The 24,974-nt window shown below is 26.6% G+C and overlaps 1 protein-coding gene across 3 annotated transcripts in view; it reads left to right on the top strand.

The window, feature by feature from the left end:
• LOC109595764 (uncharacterized) overlaps positions 1-24,974 on the top strand; it is a 51,444-nt gene that overhangs the window by 4,716 nt on the left and 21,754 nt on the right. The window contains exon 1 of one of the 3 annotated variants that reach the window (XM_020011188.2): positions 12,213-12,446. The exons of 1 other annotated variant lie outside the window; for it this stretch is intronic. In XM_020011188.2, the coding sequence (XP_019866747.1) occupies positions 12,358-12,446 (89 nt within the window). In that variant the 5' untranslated portion in view covers positions 12,213-12,357. Of the gene's footprint in view, positions 1-12,212; positions 12,459-24,974 lie in introns of those variants that run through there. One more of the 3 variants, XM_020011187.2, reaches the window with a different exon arrangement.

Below are 24,974 nucleotides of genomic sequence, written 5' to 3'. Positions count from 1 at the left end.
TAATTATCTTACAAAAAAAAATACTTACAAACAAAGAGTATTTTAATTGGAAATTGGAATTTTCTAATTATTCACATGTTTAATAACAAATAAATGTAATTTTTTGTTCTACATTTATTGCAACATAATTAGTATTATTTTGTAATCATAATTAACATTATTACAATTATAAAATGAAAGGTTATAATTAACCCAATCAAACCATAAAACTCTTTTCGCAAATATGTACAATACTATAAATATTTTATTAATTCATTTTTTGTTTAAATTATTTGATTAAATTAAATAAAAAATACGTTGAATTCAGATTATATTTGAAGTCAACAATATGCAAATTTTAAATGACATGACTAAATAATATCAAGGAAGAAATTTATTTTCTGAGATACTAAAATATTACTTTTTTAAATTAAACTTTAATTATAGAATGAAAAATAACATAGATTAATAGATAACATAAAACTAATTGCTTTTATCAGGTATTGTCTAAAAAGGTTTCAAAGAAGATTAAAAATATAAAATACAAAAATTGTTCAATATTTTATTAGATAATTCTTAATGAAGTAATGTTTTAAATTATTTTTTAATTAGTTGGTTTAATAGTTAAAAGTAAAATATTGTGAAATACACAGACTATATGCAAGTTTTGGTGCATTTTGCCAGTGCTTGACCGACAGTAAATATTTTTCCAGTCGATACTGATGCTTATCCCGATGTTTCCACTTAATTATTATTGATGGTTTCAAAAACTAAAACGCAATGTATTTTCTCAGAGTATCTGCTATGAAATGGCCACTTTAATTTATCTTTATTATTGAATTGTTGAGAACGAAACTTGCCGGAAGTGATTTATTGTGTTCTGGTTGATTATGTACTGTTGTGGCCATAATTTTTGAAAGTTTTAAAATATATGAACCTATAATTTATTTTATACTTTTTTTGTTATCGTATCTATCATCCACCTGGTTAATATAATTTTAATCTTTAAAAAACTGCGTACTTTTTAATTTTTCAATTAATACAATTATACCAACTTTTTACTTTATGATTTTTCATTGCTCTTTGTGAATTTAAATCGATTATTTACTAGCGGTCTTTTGATTATTATAATTATTTAATCATTGATCGACTGACAAAGAAGCAGCTACTAGAATATTTGTCTCAGTTCCATAATTAGAAAGGAAATTGATAACTGGATAATTCGAATGTCGAAAAACAACCCAATCTTCTCGTCAACTGAAATTAAAGCCTGGAGGAAATAAGGATTTACTGAAATTAATTCAAGAACTGTGGGAAGATAGTAAGTGGGAGTTCGTTTGACTCTAGGCTTACAACAAAAACTTTTTACTAAAAATTTAATTTTGAGATGCTTAAGAACCTATTTTCTGGATGACGGAAAAGCTTAGGGTAAATATCTTACAGTGAGAAAATTACACAAAAAGTTTGTTATAATAATGCCATTAATCTGATTTATATGCAGGGATATATACTGTTAATAAATGGGTTTCAACATAAAAATAATCCTAAATATAAAACCAAAGTTGTGACAGATTTATTAAAAAACCATCTACATTATTGGCAGAAAGTAGAGCAACTTTTTTAAAATTCAAATAATTTTTGTCCTGGTTATTATGTTAAAAAAATGTATATTAAAAATTAATTTCACTTTATAAATTTAACAATTACATACTTAAACAATAAACAAGTTTAATTTTACTGATATTTGTTTTGGACTGGCAAAAAGTAGAGCAACTTATGCAATTTAAAGTTTTATTACTACAAATAATATGTAATTAGTATTTTAATTAATTCTACACGAGTATATTGTAAAATTTCCATTATTATGAATAACTTCCAAACACCTTTTTTCATGGTCAATAATATTTGGATCCATATTTTGCAGAACCGTGAATGAATCTTGCTGATTACTATACTCTTTGTGTCTTATTTTGTAGTTCATTATCTCTCTTAAGTTTTCAATAGAGTTTAGATCGGACAAGGCCAGTTCATAATATTAACTTTTTCCTTTAATAGTCATTGCTTCAAATATTTCGATGTATGCTTCAGGTTATTATCTTGTTGAAAATAAAGTTTTAGTGGTATATTTTTATCTGAATACGGTACCATGTTCTTTCGCAATATTTCTTTATACATAAAACGATTCATGATACCCTCTATTCAAAGAAGAGAATCCATTCCAAATCCCAAAAAGCAACACCATTCAATTACCGACCTGTCGCCGTATAACTTTTCATGAATAGGTCGCCTTACATAAAAAATTCCATCACTGCTAACAAAATTAAACTTGATTTCATCACTCCAGGTCGCTCGTTTCCAATCATTTAAAGTCCAGTGTAAAAGAGACCTGGTAAACTCAACTCTAGCTCGTCCGTTCTTCTCTGATAGCAGTGGCCTTTTGGTCTGGCCCTCTCGCACCCTTGTAGTAATCTATCTTTTACGGTTCTTGAAGAAACACTAATTTCTATTCTATTATTTTGCTGGAACTCAGGAAAGAATCTTTTTTGAAGTGGGATAAAATTTGTTTATCCTGATACCTATTGGTTTTTCATAGTCGTCCAATTTTATTTTTTCTTACCACATTACCAAATCTTAAAAATTGTTGTAAAACACGCGATATCCATTTTTCTCTCATTGGATTGAAAGAACGATGCAATCTGTAATTTTAATTCAGAAAATAATTTCTTTCTATGAGGATTAACTCAGTTTACTGTAAAACTAAAAATTATTTTGGATTTTGTAGAGATTGGTGACATTTAGTAAAAAGTCGCTCTACTTTTTTCCAGCCAAATATTTAGTTTTATGGTTTGTAGTTGACAGCATTAGTTTTAGTTCAAGAAATATTCACCGCTATGTTTGTATACAGTGCGTTCATAATTGGTATAAATTATATTCTATTTGCATATACAGGGAGTTAGCAATTTATATATTTTTACTACTTCCCGCAAATATTGTATGTTTTTTGTTCACGCCCAATCTCCAAATATTAACCTTACAGAAAACAGTAGTACTGTAGGGAGTGAATTTTTTCTTGTGGCTGATGTATTTGAGGCATTTTTGTAGTATATCGTTATAACTCAAAATGATGAACGCATCATTTACGTATTTAAGGCATAATTTAAGTTTTATGACCGACGATTGTAGATGTTGGCAATTACTGGAAATAGTGGTGAGCCCATTTCAAAGCCTTCAGTTTGACTATTTTCCTGCAAGTGGGTTGTTTCAGGGTTGTGCCTGACTGTAATAACTCTATTATGGTATATCTTTCAACATCAAAGCTAACTAATTAATCTGATGTGGATTTTTTAACTGTTAAAAGTATATCTACATAAAAAAATTGTCTAGTGAATTGAAAAGTATGTTCGCAAAATTTTTTTTTTAATATACTGAATGTTTGTTTTATACATATTATGAACATTTACTGTCTAACAAAGGCGTTTAATATTTACAAATATTTGTAAATATTGTTGAAAACATGTGGAATACATTTTATGAAATATATAACGTTCGTTCATTGAAACTTTTTAATAACAATTATTTTTAAAATATTATACTTACGTTCTAATCTTAATTTGTTTTAATTAGGCACGTGTTAGAATCGGATTACCCGATGAGAACCTAAGGTAAATATTTAGCCAGCCGCGTTAAATTTTATCGCCGCCAATAAATTATAAACAAATCCACAATAAATTACGAACCACATTTGCAGAACGATCGCGTGTTCTAAAGTTGGGGGGCCGCTTTCAAATGCCACGCCGGGAAACGTACAGATGTAATTTTTCTTTTAACACGTTCATCAAAGGATTAAAAATAACATTTTAGCCTTTGCAGTAACGGCTAACTTGGTGATTTGCTTCCCTGCAGTGTTGTACATAGTGAAAAAGCCGTGTAATTTAATTTACATTTTGTCGAAAGTGGACTTAACATTGAAACGAATTAAAGTGGAGTTGAGGGAGTTGAATGGTATGGAAATAATTCCAGGAAACTTCCACTTTTCCCGGGAGAATGACCCATTTAAGACGAGCAACCGACGATTATGTAACACGGTTTGTCGCCACGTCCTCTCTTCTGCGTCATTTCTCTTATTTTTCCTCATAAATGCAGTACGTGCTCCACATCTTCGGCATCCGAGTTTCCTTTACAAACTTGTCCATTGTTATGGTGGATATAGTTTTTTGTTTGTTTCTCCCAGCGCTTCAGTAAACTGAGTTTTTGAACTACTTATCGTTTATAAAAAAAACTGTCGACTTGGCTCCATTCCATTTTGTTTCGTGTAAGCAGTTCAAAGAGATTGATACACAAAAAGATATTATTTTGTTCAATGTTGTTTGAATAATAATAAAATTTTTAATGAAATTATATTATAAAGTATTAAACTGCGCCGCAAAATTATGGAATATTTGTTAAAGTTTGAAAATCTTTTAGACGGCCTGTATATTAAATTATTAGCTTTGATACTTTAGCCAACCGGTATCCTAAAATTTTTGCCAAAAATATTTGTTTTTGTCCGTTAAACAGAAAAAAATTGAACAACTACATAATATAAGAAAATAACGCACAGTATTCCATAATTTTGCAACGCAGTGTATTTTATATTTTAAAATTGTACCATTCAATTTCATCGCAATTTTAATGCAACAAAAATTTAAGTGAAAAAAGGATAAAACGTCTCCAATTTCTGGCCTTAATTCTTTAATTTAAACTATTTATTAGTTCATTTTTGTTACAGTAATGAAGTTTTTAATTAAAATAGAACAACACAAATTAATTGTAGGTTTTATTGAGTTGTATTATATCCGCATTTATTTTTTAACTTGCACAAACATAAAATATTAACTGCGCAATTTTGCTATGCAAAAATAATGTGAAGTATTAATGAAATTTCCGCTCGATAAAACGAGGGGTATTCACAAATATAATTAACGTGCTTTTCCGAAGGACATATATTTATTGAAGACTGGAAATTAATGGCTAAAATGCGGAAATATAACAAAAAACCAAACTTATTATATACTTTTATGAAAAACATTTTAATGACAGTAACATCCTTTGAAAGTGTTTTTTTTTAATGTTTTATAGTTTTACAGATGTCTAATTTGTAATTATATTTTTATTTAACAAGAAAATCAACGAAGATAACTACATAGAATATAAAATAAACTCCAAGTGGTTTACATTTATAAATGTATAAATGTTACACAAACATGTTACTGTCTGTTTTCAGACAAGTATTATTCTTCTTTTTGCAGCCAATACTTTATCAGATTTTGAAGAGACAGTAACAAAATTCATAAATACATAAATCATATTTTTCAATGGGTAAAATCATAAGAACTTTTTACATTATGGTCTTTCAATGCTCTCTATGAATTTAAATCGACTTTCAAAAGGGCCAAAAGTATAAAACAAAAAAGATATTATACAAAGTGTTAATAATAAGTTTAATATGTATTACATATTTAATGATTAAAAGACTATTTCTAAATTAAGGTTGCTATATTTATGTCCAGCTCAATCCAGAAAACTATATATAACATGTTATAGAACAAGATTATTTATAATACTGTATAAAACAACAATAATAAATTAATATTATTTTACCATTAATTAAAAGATTTATGGATAAAATATTTAACATTTTAAAAAGTGACTATAATACTGACCACCACTATATATTAAATCGTAGACTTTATTATCCTGTTACAGTATTAATATGATTTACTGGCAAAGCCCCTAAAAATGTTTAATTTTGTTTTACTTTATGGTAAAACGTGTCATTTTCAACTAATTTTATGATAATTAAAATTTAAGATTGCCATTATAACTAATTGATTAAATTGGATATCTTTCATTTCATTTTAAATCTGCTTTAGTTAGACGTCCTTTGTCCACCTGTTACTTAATTATCGGTCAACTTTGAGTATTTAATTACAAGCATTTATTTATAGTAACACAATTATTTGTACCGACTTAAAAAAATATATGTCAAACCCGCACTAAAACATCCGTTCTGCGCTATATTTAACGATTTCCGATTACATCTTTGATCGTTTCACCATTCACTGCGGGCAATTATACGTTCCATCTTTGGCGGTGCAAGGAAAGAACCGGCCAATTATTATGCATTATTGCACATCGTGCAGGGAACGTTTTCCCGTTTTCCTGTCACGTCAATCCGCAATTTCGAGGTAACTTTATAAAAGATGATTCTCGCAATTGTTGTAAGCCCAACGTAACCGGCGACCAGCTTTATAATTTAATATTAGCACCGACAAAAAAATATTTACGCAGTGAATTTCATAAATAAACACACTATTTATTTATAAAAAAAATTGTAATAAATTTTAATAAAACAGATAACAACAAACGTGATTATCTTTTGAATTTAATTATCCATCATTACTTCATATTAAGCCAAGACTCATTATGATTAACGTACCAAATAGCTTGTACGAATTTAGATCCACCCACGTAGGACCATTATTAATTATAATTCTAATAGCTAAACCAACGTCAATAAATGGCAACTCCCAAAGAATTCCCAATTTATATTGCCCCGCTGTAATTCAAAATTTATGGCGTTGTGGTATTTTGTGTGCTTTTCATTTGAATATTTCATGAATGGATCTAATTTGAATTAAGTGATACGCAATTTCATTTGATCAATAGTGTTCTTGAACAATAGTGTAATTAAGCTTTTTCTGACTTGACATTTTCACATAAAAGAAATATTACAGGTATTTCTGATTTTTAAATAAAACTACTGAATAGTCTAGAAAATATGAAAAATTGATATTAATGTATGTGAAAGAAAAATACGAATATATACAATAGACACGTTATTACGTTTGAATTGGAATAATTCCATAAGTAAATTTAGTTTTATCTCTGAAGGATTATTATTTATTTAAATATGTGATGAATTTAGTCTGCAGAAGGCAAAACATGCGTGTTGTGAAATAACATGTAGTGTAGTATGTGAGGTTCTTTTCGAGATGAACGGACGCAAACAACGTGAATCTCTAGTGCCCATTTTGAAACGAACGTAAGTAAAATATAGACTAGTGTTTACTTTATGTTGTATTTGTGTTACAAGTGCCAAAATAGACGAGACTTGTTTTTATCCATAAAACATATACATAATATTTAATTATTTTATGATCTATTAACTATAACTGCTTTCTTAAAATAAAGGAGATTATTTGATAACAATCTGTCGTGAAAAACTCTATTATGTTGGGTTTTTTTAGATTTATTATATTAATTTTTAATAGTTTACGTAAATATGGAAATAATTTTATATTGTTTATATATTTTTAGCAAACAGTAAGAACTTGTTACACTCTAATTTTAGGTAATATAAGATGCCTTAAAATATATATTGTGACATTATATTTAAATATCTTAAAAATGTATTTCGGGATAATACGTTCATCTATTTTATTTAAAATGAATCAATTTGGGGCACTCTGTATAGTGAAATTGTAAAAAAGTTTTTTGCATATATTATTTTTCTAATTTTATTAACTAAAAATTTTCGATTAATTTTTCAGGAACTTTTTATTTGTGGTTCATCTAAAATTTCAAATAGTTATTTATTTTTTTATTATTTATTCATCTGACTTTGGAAATAACATTCACATTAATTTTTGGTTAACTAAATAATATATAAAATTGTATATATCAACCATTTTTTAAATTTTCTATTATTAATGTTTTAATTAAAAAAAATAAAACACTATTTCAAAATGAGATCTGGTATGTATGGAGAGAGGAGTTTTCGAATATTTTCAATTTTTCAGTCACTTCCGGTTTCATAGAAAATGGTTCCAGTTTCGAATTTATAAATGGAATACCGTGTATATTTTTACATTTTTGGATTTCTTACCCAATTTTCGGTGAGACATTAAAAATAAACTTTAAGCCTTTTGATATTTTTAGAGTTATATGATAATATTAACTCTCCAAATTAATAAAAAATAAAAATTAGTTTAAAATGAAAGCGAAAATTATATAATACATTTTTTCTGAAAAGTATTTCAAAGGGCAAGAAAAAATATGAAACGAAAATTAACCTTTTTCATTCACTATTCATGAAATTATATGCAATTTACTGAAAAAAAAACAAATTGTGAAAATCTATAAGAACAATTTTCTTTGTTTCTTTTATAGAAATTATATAATTTGTGATTTTTAAAGAAGTCCTTCTGTTTAATATTTGTAAAATATTTTGAATCATAATTTTGCTAGATTTATTTATTAATTTAGATTTTTAGTATTAATTATTTAGATCAAATTTATGCCATGTTTTTATGAAGTATCCCTGAAAGATGATGAAGTTTAATAAAATTTCTGAAAACCTTCTTAAAATGTACAAATTATCAGAAAATTGATCAAATAAATAAATACAAATAGTTACTCTTCATGAAAATTAATTTGTTTCACACAATGAGTAGTTAGTTTTTATTAAGAGGAATTTTAAAAATAAAAATTACGTCCAAGGCTTAAATACCAGACCGAAGATCCGTTTTTCTTTTCGGGATGAATCAGAATTGAATCAACGGAGCAAGATACACTTATATTAGTGTGTTTCCTGAAATAATTTTCGGGGACAGTGTTTCGTTATGTTCGCGGCCGGGCGCCGATTTGACATTCCCAATGTTCCAGACGGTGACGGGACAAGATAAATATAAAATACGTGTCGAATTGTTTTCCTTAGTGTCCGATACATTTTTTATACTGTCATTGCGAGTCGCTATATTTACAAAACAAATTCACGGTTGCCGTTCCAATTGTTCAAATTGGATAAACCCATAATTTTCGCTTGTGGTGACTGCGTAAAAATGATTAAAAACAAATGTTTGATACATAGTGACAATTTAAAATATTCCTCACATTAAAACAATTAATTTTCGTACAGTTTAATATGTGGTGGATGCGCCAGCCACATATAATATTTAATAAGTATTCATTGATTATTTTCAATACATTCATTACTAGTAATAAATTTCAAGTGACGTTAGATATAAATAATTTATAACTACACTCATTACCATTGTGCTTTCAAAAGCGTGGGATAGAACGTATAGAAGCAGAAAATGATAGAGTCGTTATTAGGCAACATTTATCCGCAATTTTAACATACTTACACAATTTTCCTTAGCCTACAAACAAAAAAGTCGACCGAACGACACTGAACGAATGCAATTCCTAAACACCTGCCAAGTATTCAAGGCTCCAGGTAATTAAATACGGGCTGTATTGATGTTGAAGAAACTTGGAACTATTTTCAGCAGTGACATTCGTTTGTCAGGATCAGAGTTTAATCCGTCGAATTAGACTTTATCCAGATGTGATTTAACAAATTTCCCGTGTGACAACTACGTTTCAGTGTGTGATACGAATAAGTAGTTGAATTTTTCTAATTTAACGAGTTTGTTAACAAGTTGTTAGTGGTCCACGAACTGCCTATTAGCAGCCTCGTTAAATGACCAATTGAACTCATTATCTTGTGTTTATTGATTTTTTAAGTCATAAAGAAAATTAATTGGTTCCTCGAGTGCCTGTCGGCAATGGGATAATAAATGTAATTAAACCATTTGCATTCTGCCAGGCTGTACTTGGTTGTAACTTAATTTTGACTTTATTTTTCTAACGAAACAATTATTATTTAAGTTAGCAATTTTTTATAGCAATGGAAATAAATAACAAACAAATGTAATTTAATATTTTAACAAAAATCGAGAGGACAAAAATAAATTTGGATAAATTTTATAGGATTTATAGAAAAAATATTAATAAAATAAATGGTATAAATGGACACCCACTATTTTAGAATTAAGTATTTTGAGATGTAAGAACATTTGCAAGTAATAGACATAAAAATATTAAATTATTTATTATATTTAAAATAATCCAAGGTAATAAAATATTTATATAATTTATCTTTATTATAAATTTTAATTTATTGTGTAAAATATATTTGTTTCATGTTTCATAACCTAATATTAATATTAATTTTATTATTTTTTTGGATATTTCTTTGGAGATTAATTGAAGATTAATTTTATTTTTTAGTTTATAATGTCATTTAAAATATATTAGAGATAATATTTATTGTAAATTTAACTTTGTTGTAGAAAATGTTGTTTTTTAACTAAACATGGTTGTTTCATTATAAATTATATAAGAAATAATTCTTCAAATTGTTAAAAGTAAGTAATAATAGTATTTATGAATTTCCCAAGGTCAGTCTGTGCTTCATTGTTGAAAAAACTAATTTTTTTAAAGGACAGAGTAGTGGAAAGAGAATATCCAATTTAGTTCCATATTTATGAAATTATATGTAGGAAACTGAAAAAATATAAACTTGAAAATTATCAAGATTTGTGAAAAATTACCTAAAAACTTTTTAAAAGTATAAAATTTATTAAAAAATTGTGAATAATTTTTGTTCCATAACTTCATAAATATTAGATTTAACTTTTTTGCTTAAAAAAAACAATAGAACACTAAAAAATTCTTGAAAATAATATAAGGGTACATATATATTTATCGTAATGCAAATTACATTAAAATTTAAGTAATTTATATTTATTGTACGTTAATGCTTTAACATGATAATTATCGTAACTGTTAATATGGGTTTATTTATTTATTTCAAAATAATGTTTAAAATGTTTTGGAAATAATATTTACGTAATTTATATTTATTGTAAACTTAAATTTGTTGTATAAAATAAGTAATTTAAAATACAATATACCTTAAAAGTGTAAAATAAATAATTAATTATAACTTTTAATGAAGTATTCATTTTTTAATTAATAATGGTGTTTAAAATAAATATATTAGAGATAATTGTCTCTAATATCTCTAAATATTAATATTTACGTAATTTATATTTGGTAATTTTTATCTTATAATATAACACAATAACCCTTAAAAGTATACAATAAATAATTATCATAACTGTTAATAATGCCTTTTAAAATAATAATAATAAATAATATTTACGTAATTTTGCTATATTGTAAATTATGACTTAATTTATAAAAATGTGCAAGTTAACACAATAATTCTTAAAAATGTGAAATCAAAATTTCATTTTTAATTCATAATGTCATTTAAAATATATTAGAGATAATGTTGCAATTTATATTTTTGTATATAATATAATAACCTATAAAGTGTGAAATAAATAATTATAATCATCAACTTTTTATGAAGATATCATTGTTTAATTCATAATGCCATTTAAAATATATTAGAAAAAATATTTACATTATTTATATTTATTGTAAATATTGTGTGTAATGTGTAATTTAACACAGAAACCCTTAAACGTTAGAAATAAATAATTGATGAATATTTCTTTTTTTCAATTTGTAATAGCACTTAAAATATATTAAAGATAATTAAATAATTTATATTATTGTATGTAATAATCCTTAAAAGTGTGAATTATTTATTGTCGTAGCTTTTAATGCAGATTTAACTTTTTATTCCATAATACCATTTAAAATATATTTACATAAATAATATTTGTTGTAAATTTTAATTCATTATTTAAAATGTAAAATTTTTATTCCACATTTGATGTTTTCATTAATATTAATTAATATTTTTCCTGCAATAATCAGTTTTGTTGTAACATCATCATCGAACATATATTGGATAATATTTATATTGTTTATATGACATTTTAATTTCTTATAAAAAATATATATATTTATATTTTATGTTTCATTAATATTAATTTTATTGTTTCTTGAGTTCTTTAAATATCGCTTTGAACCCTTGTAATTAAAAGAAATTCGGTAATTTTTATTTATATTCTTCTGATGAATTCGTACAATTTATTTTTAAACTCTTATGAGTTCAGCATTTCTTCGAACTCTAATTAAAGCATAAAATGTCGCTTTCAGGATTCCAAAATACCTACATCAAAAATTAGTGCTCACCTTTCACCTACGAACTTACTTGAAAATCAAACAAACAAAAAATTTTTGCGAAAACATCATCGACTTTGTTTACGCCGACAATTGACAAAATAGGTGACCAATCGCAGTACTGGTGCGAGAAGCGTCGCCGGTCGAGAGATGTGCGCCGCGGCGCGCACTTCCGTCAAAATCAGCAGGAGAAAGATCTGGGGAATGCTGCGCGCGACCGGCCCGACCGACCGTCAGTCGTTCGCGCGACCCGTTGGAGTACGGATTGCTTGCAAGCCGTTCTTTGTACGTGCGTTCACAAATCATTTGATCCATTGTCCGAGGCGAGTGAAAGAGATGTTCGGCCGCTGAGTGACGACTTGAGTTCAATCGGGTGCCGTGCGTACGGATATGACGTTCATGTCCAAGTGTCAGAGCCAGAAGAACAAGAACGTGCTGACCGCTTTGGAGCACCAGAGCGGTCCTGTCAAGCAGGCATGGTATGTTAAAATGTACGTGTCAAGCACCCGAAGCACAGATGGTTTGTCTCCCGTACGCTTTCTTGCAGGATTTCGTTTTTGTTGGTTCCTGAGCGGCTCCGGCAAATTATAAATGCATTAGAGTGCATACTGTTTGTTTATTCAATAGCCATCTAGTATTACAAATGAATTAATAGCTGAATTCATATTTTTTTTATTCTCGACTCCAATGAAAAAATATATATTTATAATGGATCTTCAAATTGAGTTATTTCACCTTTCAAAAATTTAGCACATATTAGTTATTGGTTAAAATATTAATTTATTATTATTATGATTATTATAAGAATTATTTTAATATCCTACATTAACAATCATTAACGATTGAAATGTTAGCTTGTTGAAACATGTTTCGTTTATCAGAAGAACCACAGTGTTGATGAAGATGAAAACATTTCTATATTTTCTTAAATCGATTTTAATATATGTCAAAATATAGACAACAAAAAATTTAATGCACACAATAATATGTTAACTAATTGTAAAATGTTTACTTTATTAGAAGATATACAGTGTGGCTATTTTAATCTCAAAACAGTTCTGTAACTATTTTACTTATTAATTTTAATTGATAATAATTCAAGAGATACAAAATAAAAAATAATAAAAAAGTTTATGGACAACATAATTTTTTTTTTTTTAATGTTTTGCTTAACGTTTTAACTTGTCGAAATATTATCTTCTAACATGTTCGTGACAGAATTAAAAAGCCATATTCTTCTCATTTAAACCATAGATTAAACTGTTAAATATAGTTGAGAATATCAAGTAACTTAAGGTACTTAGATTCTCATAAACATAACTAGTGTTTTGCTTATGACGTTAATTTATCGAAATATTGTCTTTTAACATGACAATTTGACAATATTAAAGGCCATATTCTTCTAATTTATTTCTTCTGTTCAATTAAACTGTGACAGAATTGTATCATATTCTTATAATTTATATCTTCTGATCAATTAATATATTTGTGACACAGATTAAAAGCCACATTCTTCTAATTTATTTCTTCTGATCAATTAAACTATAGATTAAATTGTTAAAAATATCTGAGAATATCAAGTATGTGGTAACTTAAGGTACTAAAATTCTCATAAACATATTTGTGTTTTACTTAAGATGTTAACTTGTTGAAATGTTGTCTTTTAACATGTTTGTGACAGAATTGAACACCATATTCTTTTCCGTTATTTCTTCTGATCAATTAAACCACAGATTATACTGTTAAATATAGCTGAGAATATCAAGTATGTAGTAATTTAAGGTAGTAAAATTATTATAAACATATTAGTATTTTACTTAAAGTGTCGAAATATTGCAACATAACATATTTGTGACAGAATTAAAAGCCACCTTCTAATTTATTTCTTCTGATCACCGATTAATCTGTTAAAAATATCTATATCAAGTATGTAGTAACTTAAGGTACTAATAATTCTCATATTAGTATTTTACTTAAGATGTTAAAGTTGTCGAAATATTGCCTCTCAACTTGTTTGTGGCATAATTTTGTCATATTCTTCTAATTTATTTCATCTGTTCAATTAAACCACAAATTCAATTATTAAAAATATCTATGAATATCAAATATATAGTAACTTAAGGTGCTAAAATTATCATAAACATAACATTAGTATTTTACTTAAGAGGTTAACTTGTCGAAATATTGTCTCTTAATATATTTTGTGACAAAATTAAAAGCCACATTCTGTTAATTTATTTCTTCTGATCAATTAAACGATAGATTAAACTGTTAAAAATATCTGAGAATATCAAGTTTGTAGTAATTTAAGGTACTAAAATTTTCATAAACATATTAGTGTTTTACTTAATATGTTAACTTGTCGAAATATTACAACATAACAAGTTTGTGACAGAATTAAATGTTGTCTTCGATTAATTTACTTCTTCCAATCAACTGAAATATACTAGGTTTTTTACTTAAGATATTAGCTTGTAGTAGCATGTTTACAATTTACATTAGATTAACTAAGATATAATTTCTCCTCTGTAAACGTATATATCTTATCTATGATAATAGTATTTTTCATGGTAGTTGTTAGTATACAATATATTTGTGCACCAATTTAGAATAATTTGTTTAGAGTTTCTCTTACTTTTTACGTGTTGTATATTTTACCTATTAATTATTATTAACACACTAAAAATACCCGTCTCGAGTACTGTTGATTGTTAGTGAACCGGGTAATTTTTACCTTTTTGAATGTACTTACTTTAAAAGGGGGGTGAGATAATTTTACTCTATTGGTTTACATACGGAACTGAAAGAATTATCTCTTAATTTTTGTTATAATTCAACAACTTAGTTTGGACTATTTTGCTGCCCGCCTATAGTGTGTTAATTAATTAAAATTTACAAACAATAATGTAAACAAAGAACCATAAATAATAAAAATATTTAATTGAATTTTCAAATTTATTGTTCGGGATTATACTGAAAAAATGGCCACGATAGCTTTAACCTTTACATTAGTTAAGGGAGTGTTTCCATCTAAAAGAGCTACAGTGTCTATTTTTTAGTTTTTTATTTAGTTTAAATTTTCAAATCCAATAAATATGTTATAAAAATAATGTTTTTATTTCTAGTCTAATATATAATCAAATTTTCAAATTTATGGTGATATTTCAAGAATATAGAAGGGAACTAGCTGTACTTATATTTATTATTATTCAAACAATAGAATAGAAAGTTGCCTACAATTTAGTTTTTACGTTTCCATTATCATTTCATAAATGTGTGTGCCATTAATATTAGTATTAAAATTTGTTTTACGTGAATGGCAAGCGTAAATTTGAACACAGAATCAAAATAAATATAGATAACGCGCAAATAATTAACGCAACGTTAATTAATTATGCCTATTGTCTGACCTAAAAAAATAGGATAATGATCACTATGATATAACAATGTAACATCAAATTAACTTCGATGATTAATATGCATATTAAGTTTAATTACTGGAATGGGAAATCCTTATTTTTATGATGCGCTTTGACGAAACAATTTCAACCATTTCGAAAATGAAGTTTTCGTTCCACATTTGACTATCAAATCGTAAATCTTAAACATTCGTTCGAAGGTTGCACACATGAATAACTGACAAACGTAAAGTACGTCAAATTGGTCGACCGGAAACCTATTTAACAATATAAAAACTTAATTGATTTGCTTCTTATTTTGGATGTTTGACGTACGAAGAACGTTTAAATAATTTATTGAATCAGAAACTGTACCCAATTAGGAAAATTGGATTAGTTTCAGGAATTATGCGTAGATAAACTTATTTTCAGGGTTTCAGTTTTACGGCACCAATTTATAGTTTTCGGTTGTTGTCAAAATTAAGTCCAAAGTGGTTTTACCGCAGGCCAGAACTGCATGAAAAATTTAACGTTTTGTATCAGCAAAACCATGGCACGGATCGATAAGTTCCGCCAGCTCATTTGCTTCGAACGTTTCAATTAGAAAGAAAACGGAACAATTTCGAGTGTAAAGTAAAAGTGCACAACCAGATGGACCAGAAGACTTGTGTATAAAAAACTGATGTATGTTTATCGTACATTTACATGTCATTCCAGAAACGACGTCAACGTCGACGTCGAGAAGTATCGTCATTAAATTAACATGGAAACTTGAACGAATGACTAAATAATTCGAATTTCATTCGTTCAGAATAATTTCAGCCCTGCTACATGAATAAACGTAACACACAAAGCGGGTGAATCATAAACTGCATGATTAAAACAAAACAGTCGATGGTTTTCTCGATATGGAAACCGACCGTTCCGAACTGGTTTTAATAAAGAGGAGTGATTCACGATCGGATCGTTGCGAGACGAAAAAAATTGTGTGTCGGGAGATTTCTTCGTGGTTAACATACCTAGTATATATAAAATTGGATTTTGCCGTCTTTAATGACATTCTTCTGTTAGCTGTTAAACCCGATAACAATAAATATATTATGGGGGGCTCGACCGACAGACTCACCGGTATCGGCACCGACGTCGATTGTCCACAAATTCTACCATCGACACATCGTTAAATTATTACCGAATATATTTTGTTTATTTTAACTTAATTAATTTATATTAACTAATAAATTTTTATTATTTTAATAATACTTATTTATAAATATTAACTCTCTAATTGAATCCTAATTTTTAATTTGTTTATAAACGTTGTTTTCAGTAAAAGAAAAGTTCACCTTATCAATATCTCTTGGTGGCTTTTTTAGAGAAATTTGTATTTAAAATATTCAATATGACAGTTTAAAATTATACATTATTGCAATATTTTCATTAATTTCGCCTTTTATTATCAAATATTTTAACTATCTATTAATTTTCTCAATTAATTAGATTAAATTATTACAATATATGTATATATATATATATATATATATATACACAAGTATTATACTGATCGAAAAGCGTTTGATTCGACTGAATTTTAAGAGATACATCAAATGATAGAGAATTTTGCCACGTAGTGGGAGACTTTTACTGTCTCTCTTAAAATTCTCTCTTTTCGATATGTATGTATATTTTTTGTATTTCGACTGTATTAACATACACATTTTTGTATGTGTTGTGTATGTGATTGTGAATATTTTGTTGTTTTAATAAAATTTTAAAAACAGTTTTATAAATATTAAATGAATACTTTATTCTTAATTCTTAAAATTTTTATAAAACGTACTTAATATATGACGTGTTTTCAGTAGAAGAAAGGTTTAGCTTCTAAATATCTCATAATGGTCTTTCTCGAGAAATTTATATATAAAATATTCAATATGGGAGTTTGAAATTATACATTGTAATATTTTAAATAATTCGGTTTTCTATCAACAAACATTTTAGGTAACTATCAATTTTATAAATTAATTAAATTAAATTATTATAAGATATGTATATATACAGATATTATATGTGTATTTTTTGTTTTTCGATTCTACAATATAATCATTAACTGCTCATTTTTCATTGTTAAATCTATATTAATCTTAATTTTTAAAATTTTTATAAAATGTACTTAACATTCGGTTTGTTTTCAGTAGGAGAAAAGTTTAGCTTCTAAATATCTTAAAATGGCCTTTCTCAAGATATTTGTATTTAAAATCTCAAAATGGGAGTTTAAAATCATACATTGTTGTAATATTTTTAATAATTCTGCTTTCAATTAACAAACTTTTTGTGTAACTACTAGTTTTCTAAATTAATGAAATTAAATTATGATAATATATATACATATACAGATATTATTTGTGTATTTTTTGTATTTCGATTCTATAATCATTAAATACTCATTTTTCATTGTTAAATCTATATTTTAATCTTAATTTATAAATTTTTTATAAAACGTATTTAACATTCGGTGTATTTTCAGTAGAAGAAAAGTTTAGCTTTTAAATATCTTATAATGTCCTTTCTCGAGATATTTTGTATTTAATATCTCAAAATAGCAGTTTAAAATTATACATTGTTGTAATATTTTTAATAATTCTGCTTTCAATTAACAAACTTTTTGTGTAACTACTTATTTTCTAAATTAATTAAATTAAATTATTGTAATATAAGTATATATATATACAGATATTATATGTGTAGTTTTTGTATTTCGACTCCATAATCAATAACTACACGTTTTTCATTGTTAAATATATATTTTAATTTACTCGTTTTATAATTGTGTTGCTAAATATTACTATTTGCAATATGTACAGAAAGATTTTTGGTAAATCTAAATAATTTATTTAATTATTTATTTTATTATATTCGTTCACGTTAAAAAAAATAATATAATATATTTATTAAGTGGGTAAAATAAGAAAAAGGGACAACTTTTTATAAAAATTTTGTAACACTTAAATATAAATTAAAATGACTTCCTGAATTCCTGAATTTGTTGTCTTCACTCAGTATCAAATTTTTTCATGACCTTCGCCAAAATTGCCACACAAAAAATTATTAATTTTATTTATTCTAGCAGAAAGTAGTGTTATTTCAACAATAGCATAATTGACGACCAAACATATCCTGCGTCTTCTGCAAAACATGAAATCACCGTAAAACAAATTACTATATTTAAAGATGATAATTATCCACCATGAAATCATGTAATGAACGAAGGATACAATAGAATAAAAATATTTTTTTTTTATAATTGAATAAACAATCCAACCGACTGAGATTAAAGCAATCGACACTGTTTCACAAATACATTCAGAACAATAATAAGCCATTAGTACAAGATGTATATTTTAAAATGCATAAAACCACAAAGCAAATAAACGTCAGTTTCCAGATCTGTTGCTACGAAATATCATAAACATTCGACCTTAAAGGCCGACTTCGAAGCAATACTGTTATTAATGAATTATTTAAATATTAACACTATTTATAATTTGGCAGGGAACGTTCGTCCGCTAAATATAAGACCTGACGTAAATTACGACATTTTTTAGATAGTTTAAAAACAATTCATGCAAACTGTACATCTTTATTGCCCCTTATGATAATAATTTGAAAACTTTAAAGCGTTCCATATTTATTGTCTGGCGCGATCAAAATTCCCCGAAAGAATCGCTAATTACATATTTACTATAAACATGTTATTAATTGTACTTTACGACCTGTTCTAAAAATGTTTGATAATATTTACATTAGTGTAAAATTAGAGTCTGACGGACGAAACTAGTATATTTTTCTTGTTTTAAGGTAAGTAGACTGTCGCTACCGTAAGTGACTAAAATAGCTTGTCTAGGAGCTCGAAAGTGAAAGTAAAATATAACAGAATCAACTGTTACCACTTAAAATTAGTAACTTTATCACATTTAAGGAAAAAATTTTATTAATATATTTGCAATTTACTTATGAATGCTGTGCTAATTAAATTATCCAACACGGGATAATTATCAATACATTGACAGGCAATTTGGGTAATTTAGAACCCATAGAAGTACCGACGAAAGCATAATTTATCAGTTAAAAAGTAAATTGATGCTCTTACAATTATCAGTCATTTTCAGATATTCTCGTTTTCTCATGTCATCTTTTAAACTAATAACATAATAACACGTATTACGTATTCTTATATTTTAACGGAGAGTTCCAAATTGGCTGTTACAAGTATTTTTAGACTAGATAGAGTCTAATTTTGAAAAACTGTGTAATAACTTATTTTTTTATTTTAAAAAAGAGTTCAAACACACACATTCACTTCAAAAAATATATTTTCTTACAATTTCAATATAATAATTATTGAATAATAATTGAATTTACCTTGAGTATATGTACTTAAATATAGATATACTTAAATTAGAAGTCAGTACTTATAATGTTTATTGTTTTTTCTTTTTTAGTAAATAGGAGTTTGTACTAAAAATATAAAAGCCAAATTTTATCTTTTTTAGGATCACAGTTCAATGGGGATTAGTAGTTTTTATTGACGAGTTTAAATTTAATTTGTAAGAAATGATGTTAAACTTTCCTCACAAAAAGTTTATTACACCCACAGTGAAACATGGTGGTGATTCGATTATGCCATGGGGATGGTTTAATTCTTCTGTGGTCTAAAGTTTCCTTAATCTAATTTATATACATGAGTATATTAAACAACAATTTGCCTCCATATATTGATGAAATGATGCCCTTAAAAATGTATTTCAAGATGAAAACGATCCAAACCAAAGCATCGATGTTTTGACTTATCTATCCTAATCTCCAGATATCATTTTGAACATTAACATTAAATGAACTCATCACAGCAATTCATGAAACAAAAACGATGTTATATCAAAGTACAAACTTTAAATTAAATAAGATCCCTTTATAAATTTAATAATTACACAGTTAAACAATAAAAAATAGAGAGTTTAATTTTAATAATGATTATTTGTTTTGGGCTGGTGAAAAGTAGATCAACTTATGCTATTTAAAGTTTTATTACTACTAATAATTTGTAATTGGTATTAGTACTACATTAATATATTGTAAAATTCCCATTATTATGAATAACTTCCAAACTCTTTCATGGACAGCAACAGATGGTCAATAATATTTGTATCCATATTTTAGCTGAACCGTGAATAAATGTTGCTGATTACTAATCTTTGTGTCTTATTTTGTTGTTCACTATCTTAACCATAAGTTTTTAATGGAATTTAGATCGGGAAATAGACAGTGCCAGTTCATAACATTTTTAGTGACATATTTTTTTCTGAATACGGTACCATATTGTTCCTCAATATATCTTTATTCATAAAATGATCCATGATACCTTCTATTCAAAGGAGAGGACCCATTCCAAATCCCGAAAAGCAGCCCATACCATTACCGACCTGTTGGCTTGTTTAATAGTTAGTCACTGCTAACCAGATTAAACTTCCAGTGTAAAAGGGACCTGGCAAACTCAATTCTGCCTCGTCTGTTCTTCTCTGATAATAATGGTTTTTTAGTCTGGCCTTCTCGCATGAAGACCCCCTTGTGGTAATCTATCTCTTACAGTTCTTGAAGAAACATTAATTCCAAGTTGTGTCTCAAGTAAACCTTTTATTTTGCTGGAACACAAAAAAGGATCATTTTTGGATAAAATTTGTTTATCCTGTAACCTATTGGTTTTTCTTGGTCGCTCAGTTTTATTTTTTCCTTCCAAAATTATTGTGGATTTTGTAGAGATTAGTGACATTTAATAAAAAGTTGCTCTCCTTTTTTCCAGCCGAATATTTAGTTTTTTGATTTGTAGCTAACAGAATTATTTTTAATACATAGATAGATATATTCACAGATATGTTTGTATACAGTGTGCTCATAATTGGTATAAATTATATTAGATTTGCGTAAACAGGGCGGTAGCAATTTATATATTTTTAAAGTTGCTCTACTTTTTGCCAATACTGTATATATAAAATTTTGAATTGAATAAGAAATTAATAGTTTTTAATGTAATATAAAACAATAATAGTAAATTAATATTATTTTTAAAGTTCACATTAAATAAAGAGCTGAAACATTTAACATTTTCAAAAGTTGCTATAATAATGACCACTAATATATATATAAATGTATTTATTATAATGATAAAATACCATATTTTAATTAATTTGTAGATATATAAAAAACTATATTTATTACCTTTAATAAATACTTTTAGAGAGTTAGTCTAATGACTTAAACAACATCAATCACGCTGTTCATTAATATCTCATTACTCTATTTTATAGTTTATTGTTACGTACTAAAAAATAATAAAATTTTCATAGTTCATAGTTCATAGACAAATTGAATTTTAAAATTTAAAATGTCTAATTTACTGGAAACATTGTTATTGTCGTGTCACACAAAAGTTCAAAGTTCATCACTTTATACCTATCGAATATTAATTGTAAACATCGATGTACCTATTTAAATTAACCACAATCGCCAGCGAGTCTGTATAACACGCCGTTCATTGACATTTGCATAAGGCACAATGGCCAGACACAGATGGAACGAAACCAATCGTTTTCCAAAAGGAACAAGTCTTTACCAGCCTAGGCACGTTGTCTTGTTGCAACATTACCCTTTCAAAACCGAATGCCTACATCTACGTACGTACATACGTACATTTTCGAGTCCTTTCCAATTTTATCTCCTTTGGTCCGTTGTGTGCCACTTTTTGCGGCCACGTTCATCGACCTCCGCGACCGTTTACCCGTGAAACGAAGCCACATGAACTCGCGGTTCGTCGTGAAAAAAAAAACCTCGAATCATGTGCGGAAAATTTTTTTTGTTGACCGGCCCCTCCTCACCTGGCACCGAATTAATTGCCCGTTTGGGTGCTGCCATCGATCTAACAATGGACTAAATTAAGTTGCTTCTACCAACTTGCAGCAACTGACGAGTTAAGCGAAATCGTTTCACCACAGTTACGTGAACGTTAACAAACATCTTTATATTCATCCTGGCGATCCAACAATAAAGAAAAACGCTTCAAACACGCGCAACATCAAAAAGGAAATTCAGTAATAATCATCTGCAATTCAAATTCAGTTCGAAGGAATGCTTCTGCCAACATTACAAATTCCACGTTCATTAAAAACTTAAGTTCAACGGTCTGCAAACCACAAACTCAACAGCACCGTACACAGCGGAACGGCCATAAGTTTCAACTTTGTGGCCGCTCAGTCTTGACCATCGCAGAAGAGATAAGATGCTCCACATACTCGGTTGATTCGCGGCAATTAGATTAATTAACCTCGAGACGTGGCCTGTAACTTAATTAAAAACGAAGAAATCGAATTAACATGCGGTTTAGGTCCGTTAAAGGCATTTCTTTGTCTTAACTGCCAGACACGGTAGGCGTAACAGGTTGCGAGGAGACGACTTTACGACCGACGTGTGTTGTTTGAATTTTTTATTTCTGTAGTACGGGGTGTGGTGGAAGTGTTGCTTGCCAAATGTTGCAATTTAGACGTTTCAGACGGCCATAATATATATATAATTATTTTAGTTACATCAATAGTCCTTTATAGAATTAATGGTTTATCGATAAAAAATTAAGGACAACATAAAAACACAGTGCTCAATTATTTATTTGATGTATTGGTAGGTTTAATCGATACAAATAGGCTATTTTTAACATTAATAAGTTTTAGTTAATTAAAACAATAAAATTAACTTTATGGTTTAATAAAATATTTCATTTAATCTCGTAATAGATGTATACCATTAATATTAATCTACCTATTATATTTTTTTAACATACATAAGAGCATAAAAGTAAGCATAACTATTAAAATTTTATTTCCATATTTCTAAATACGTAAATTAAACTTTTAATGTTTTTTAAGCTATAAAACCACTAAATATGATGAAATAATTGTGTTTCAGTTAACTTAAATTGAAATCCTATTTTTTTATTTACAGTTAAATTAAAACTTTTTTATTCTTGCATTAAAATTATGTTTACAAATTTGGTTGTTTTTGTTGAATGAAAATACGAAAGAATTTATCAAATATATGAAATATGAAATATGAAATATGAAATATGAAACATGAAATATGAAATATGAAATATGAAATATGAAATATGAAATATGAAATATGAAATATGAAATATGAAGTATGAAGTATGAAATATGAAATATGAAATATGAAATATGAAATATGAAATATGAAATATGAAATATGAAATATGAAATATGAAATATGAAATATGAAATATGAAATATGAAATATGAAATATGAATTATGAAATATGAAATATGAATTATGAAATATAAAATATGAAATATGAAATATGAAATATGAACTATGAACTATGAACTATGAACTATGAACTATGAAATATTGAAATATTGAAATATTGAAATATATTGAAATATATTGAAATATATTGAAATATTGAAATATTGAAATATTGAAATATCGAAATATCGAAATATGAAATATGAAATATTGAAATATGAAATATGAAATATGAAATATGAAATATGAAATATGAAATATGAAATATGAAATATGAAATATGAACTATGAACTATGAACTATGAACTATGAACTATGAACTATGAAATATTGAAATATTGAAATATGAAATAAATATGAAATATGAAACATGAAATATGAAATAATATGAAATATGAAATATGAAAATGAACTATGAACTATGAAATATTGAAATATTGAAATATGAAATAAATATGAAATATGAAATATGAAACATGAAATATGAAATATGAAAATGAACTATGAAATATTGAAATATTGAAATATATTGAAATATATTGAAATATTGAAATATGACATATTGAAATATCGAAATATGAAATATGAAATATGAAATATGAAATATGAAATATGAAATATGAAATATGAAATATGAAATATGAAATATGAAATATGAAATATGAAATATGAAATATGAAATATGAAATATGAAATATGAAATATGAAATATGAAATATGAAATATGAAATATGAAATATGAAATATGAAATATGAAATATTGAAATATGATATACAAAATTTTGAAATGTTGAATGTGAAATATGAAATATGATAGTCCGATCCATGACCATAACCTTAAGTCAACAGAGAATCTTTATTTACCGAGACTAAGATTGTTTCGGTCACGATCAAGTCACAATTTTTTTGTAATAAAAATTTTATAATAAATTACCTTCTTCAGTTAAGTGTGACTGTCGAGAAATTTGCTAATGTTAAGGATTATTTGTTGAATAACATGTTTTTACACAAGAGAGGAATAATTTTAATGATTGGATTAAAACCTATTTTTAAGATAATTAGTTTTATACATTGTTATCTGAATAATAAATATATCCAATATTAATAAATTATATATTTACTAACATTACTAAAATATATAAAATATGGAATATAAAATAATAATAAATATAGAATAATATAAATTATGAAATTATGTGAAATATTAACTAATATGAAGAAATTTGAAATATAAAATATAATTTA

Source organism: Aethina tumida, chromosome 3, assembly GCF_024364675.1.
Source record: "Aethina tumida isolate Nest 87 chromosome 3, icAetTumi1.1, whole genome shotgun sequence".
NCBI lineage: Eukaryota > Metazoa > Arthropoda > Insecta > Coleoptera > Nitidulidae > Aethina > Aethina tumida.
The sequence above is the reverse complement of the archived record's forward strand: the minus strand, read 5'-3'. Positions and strand labels throughout refer to the sequence as shown.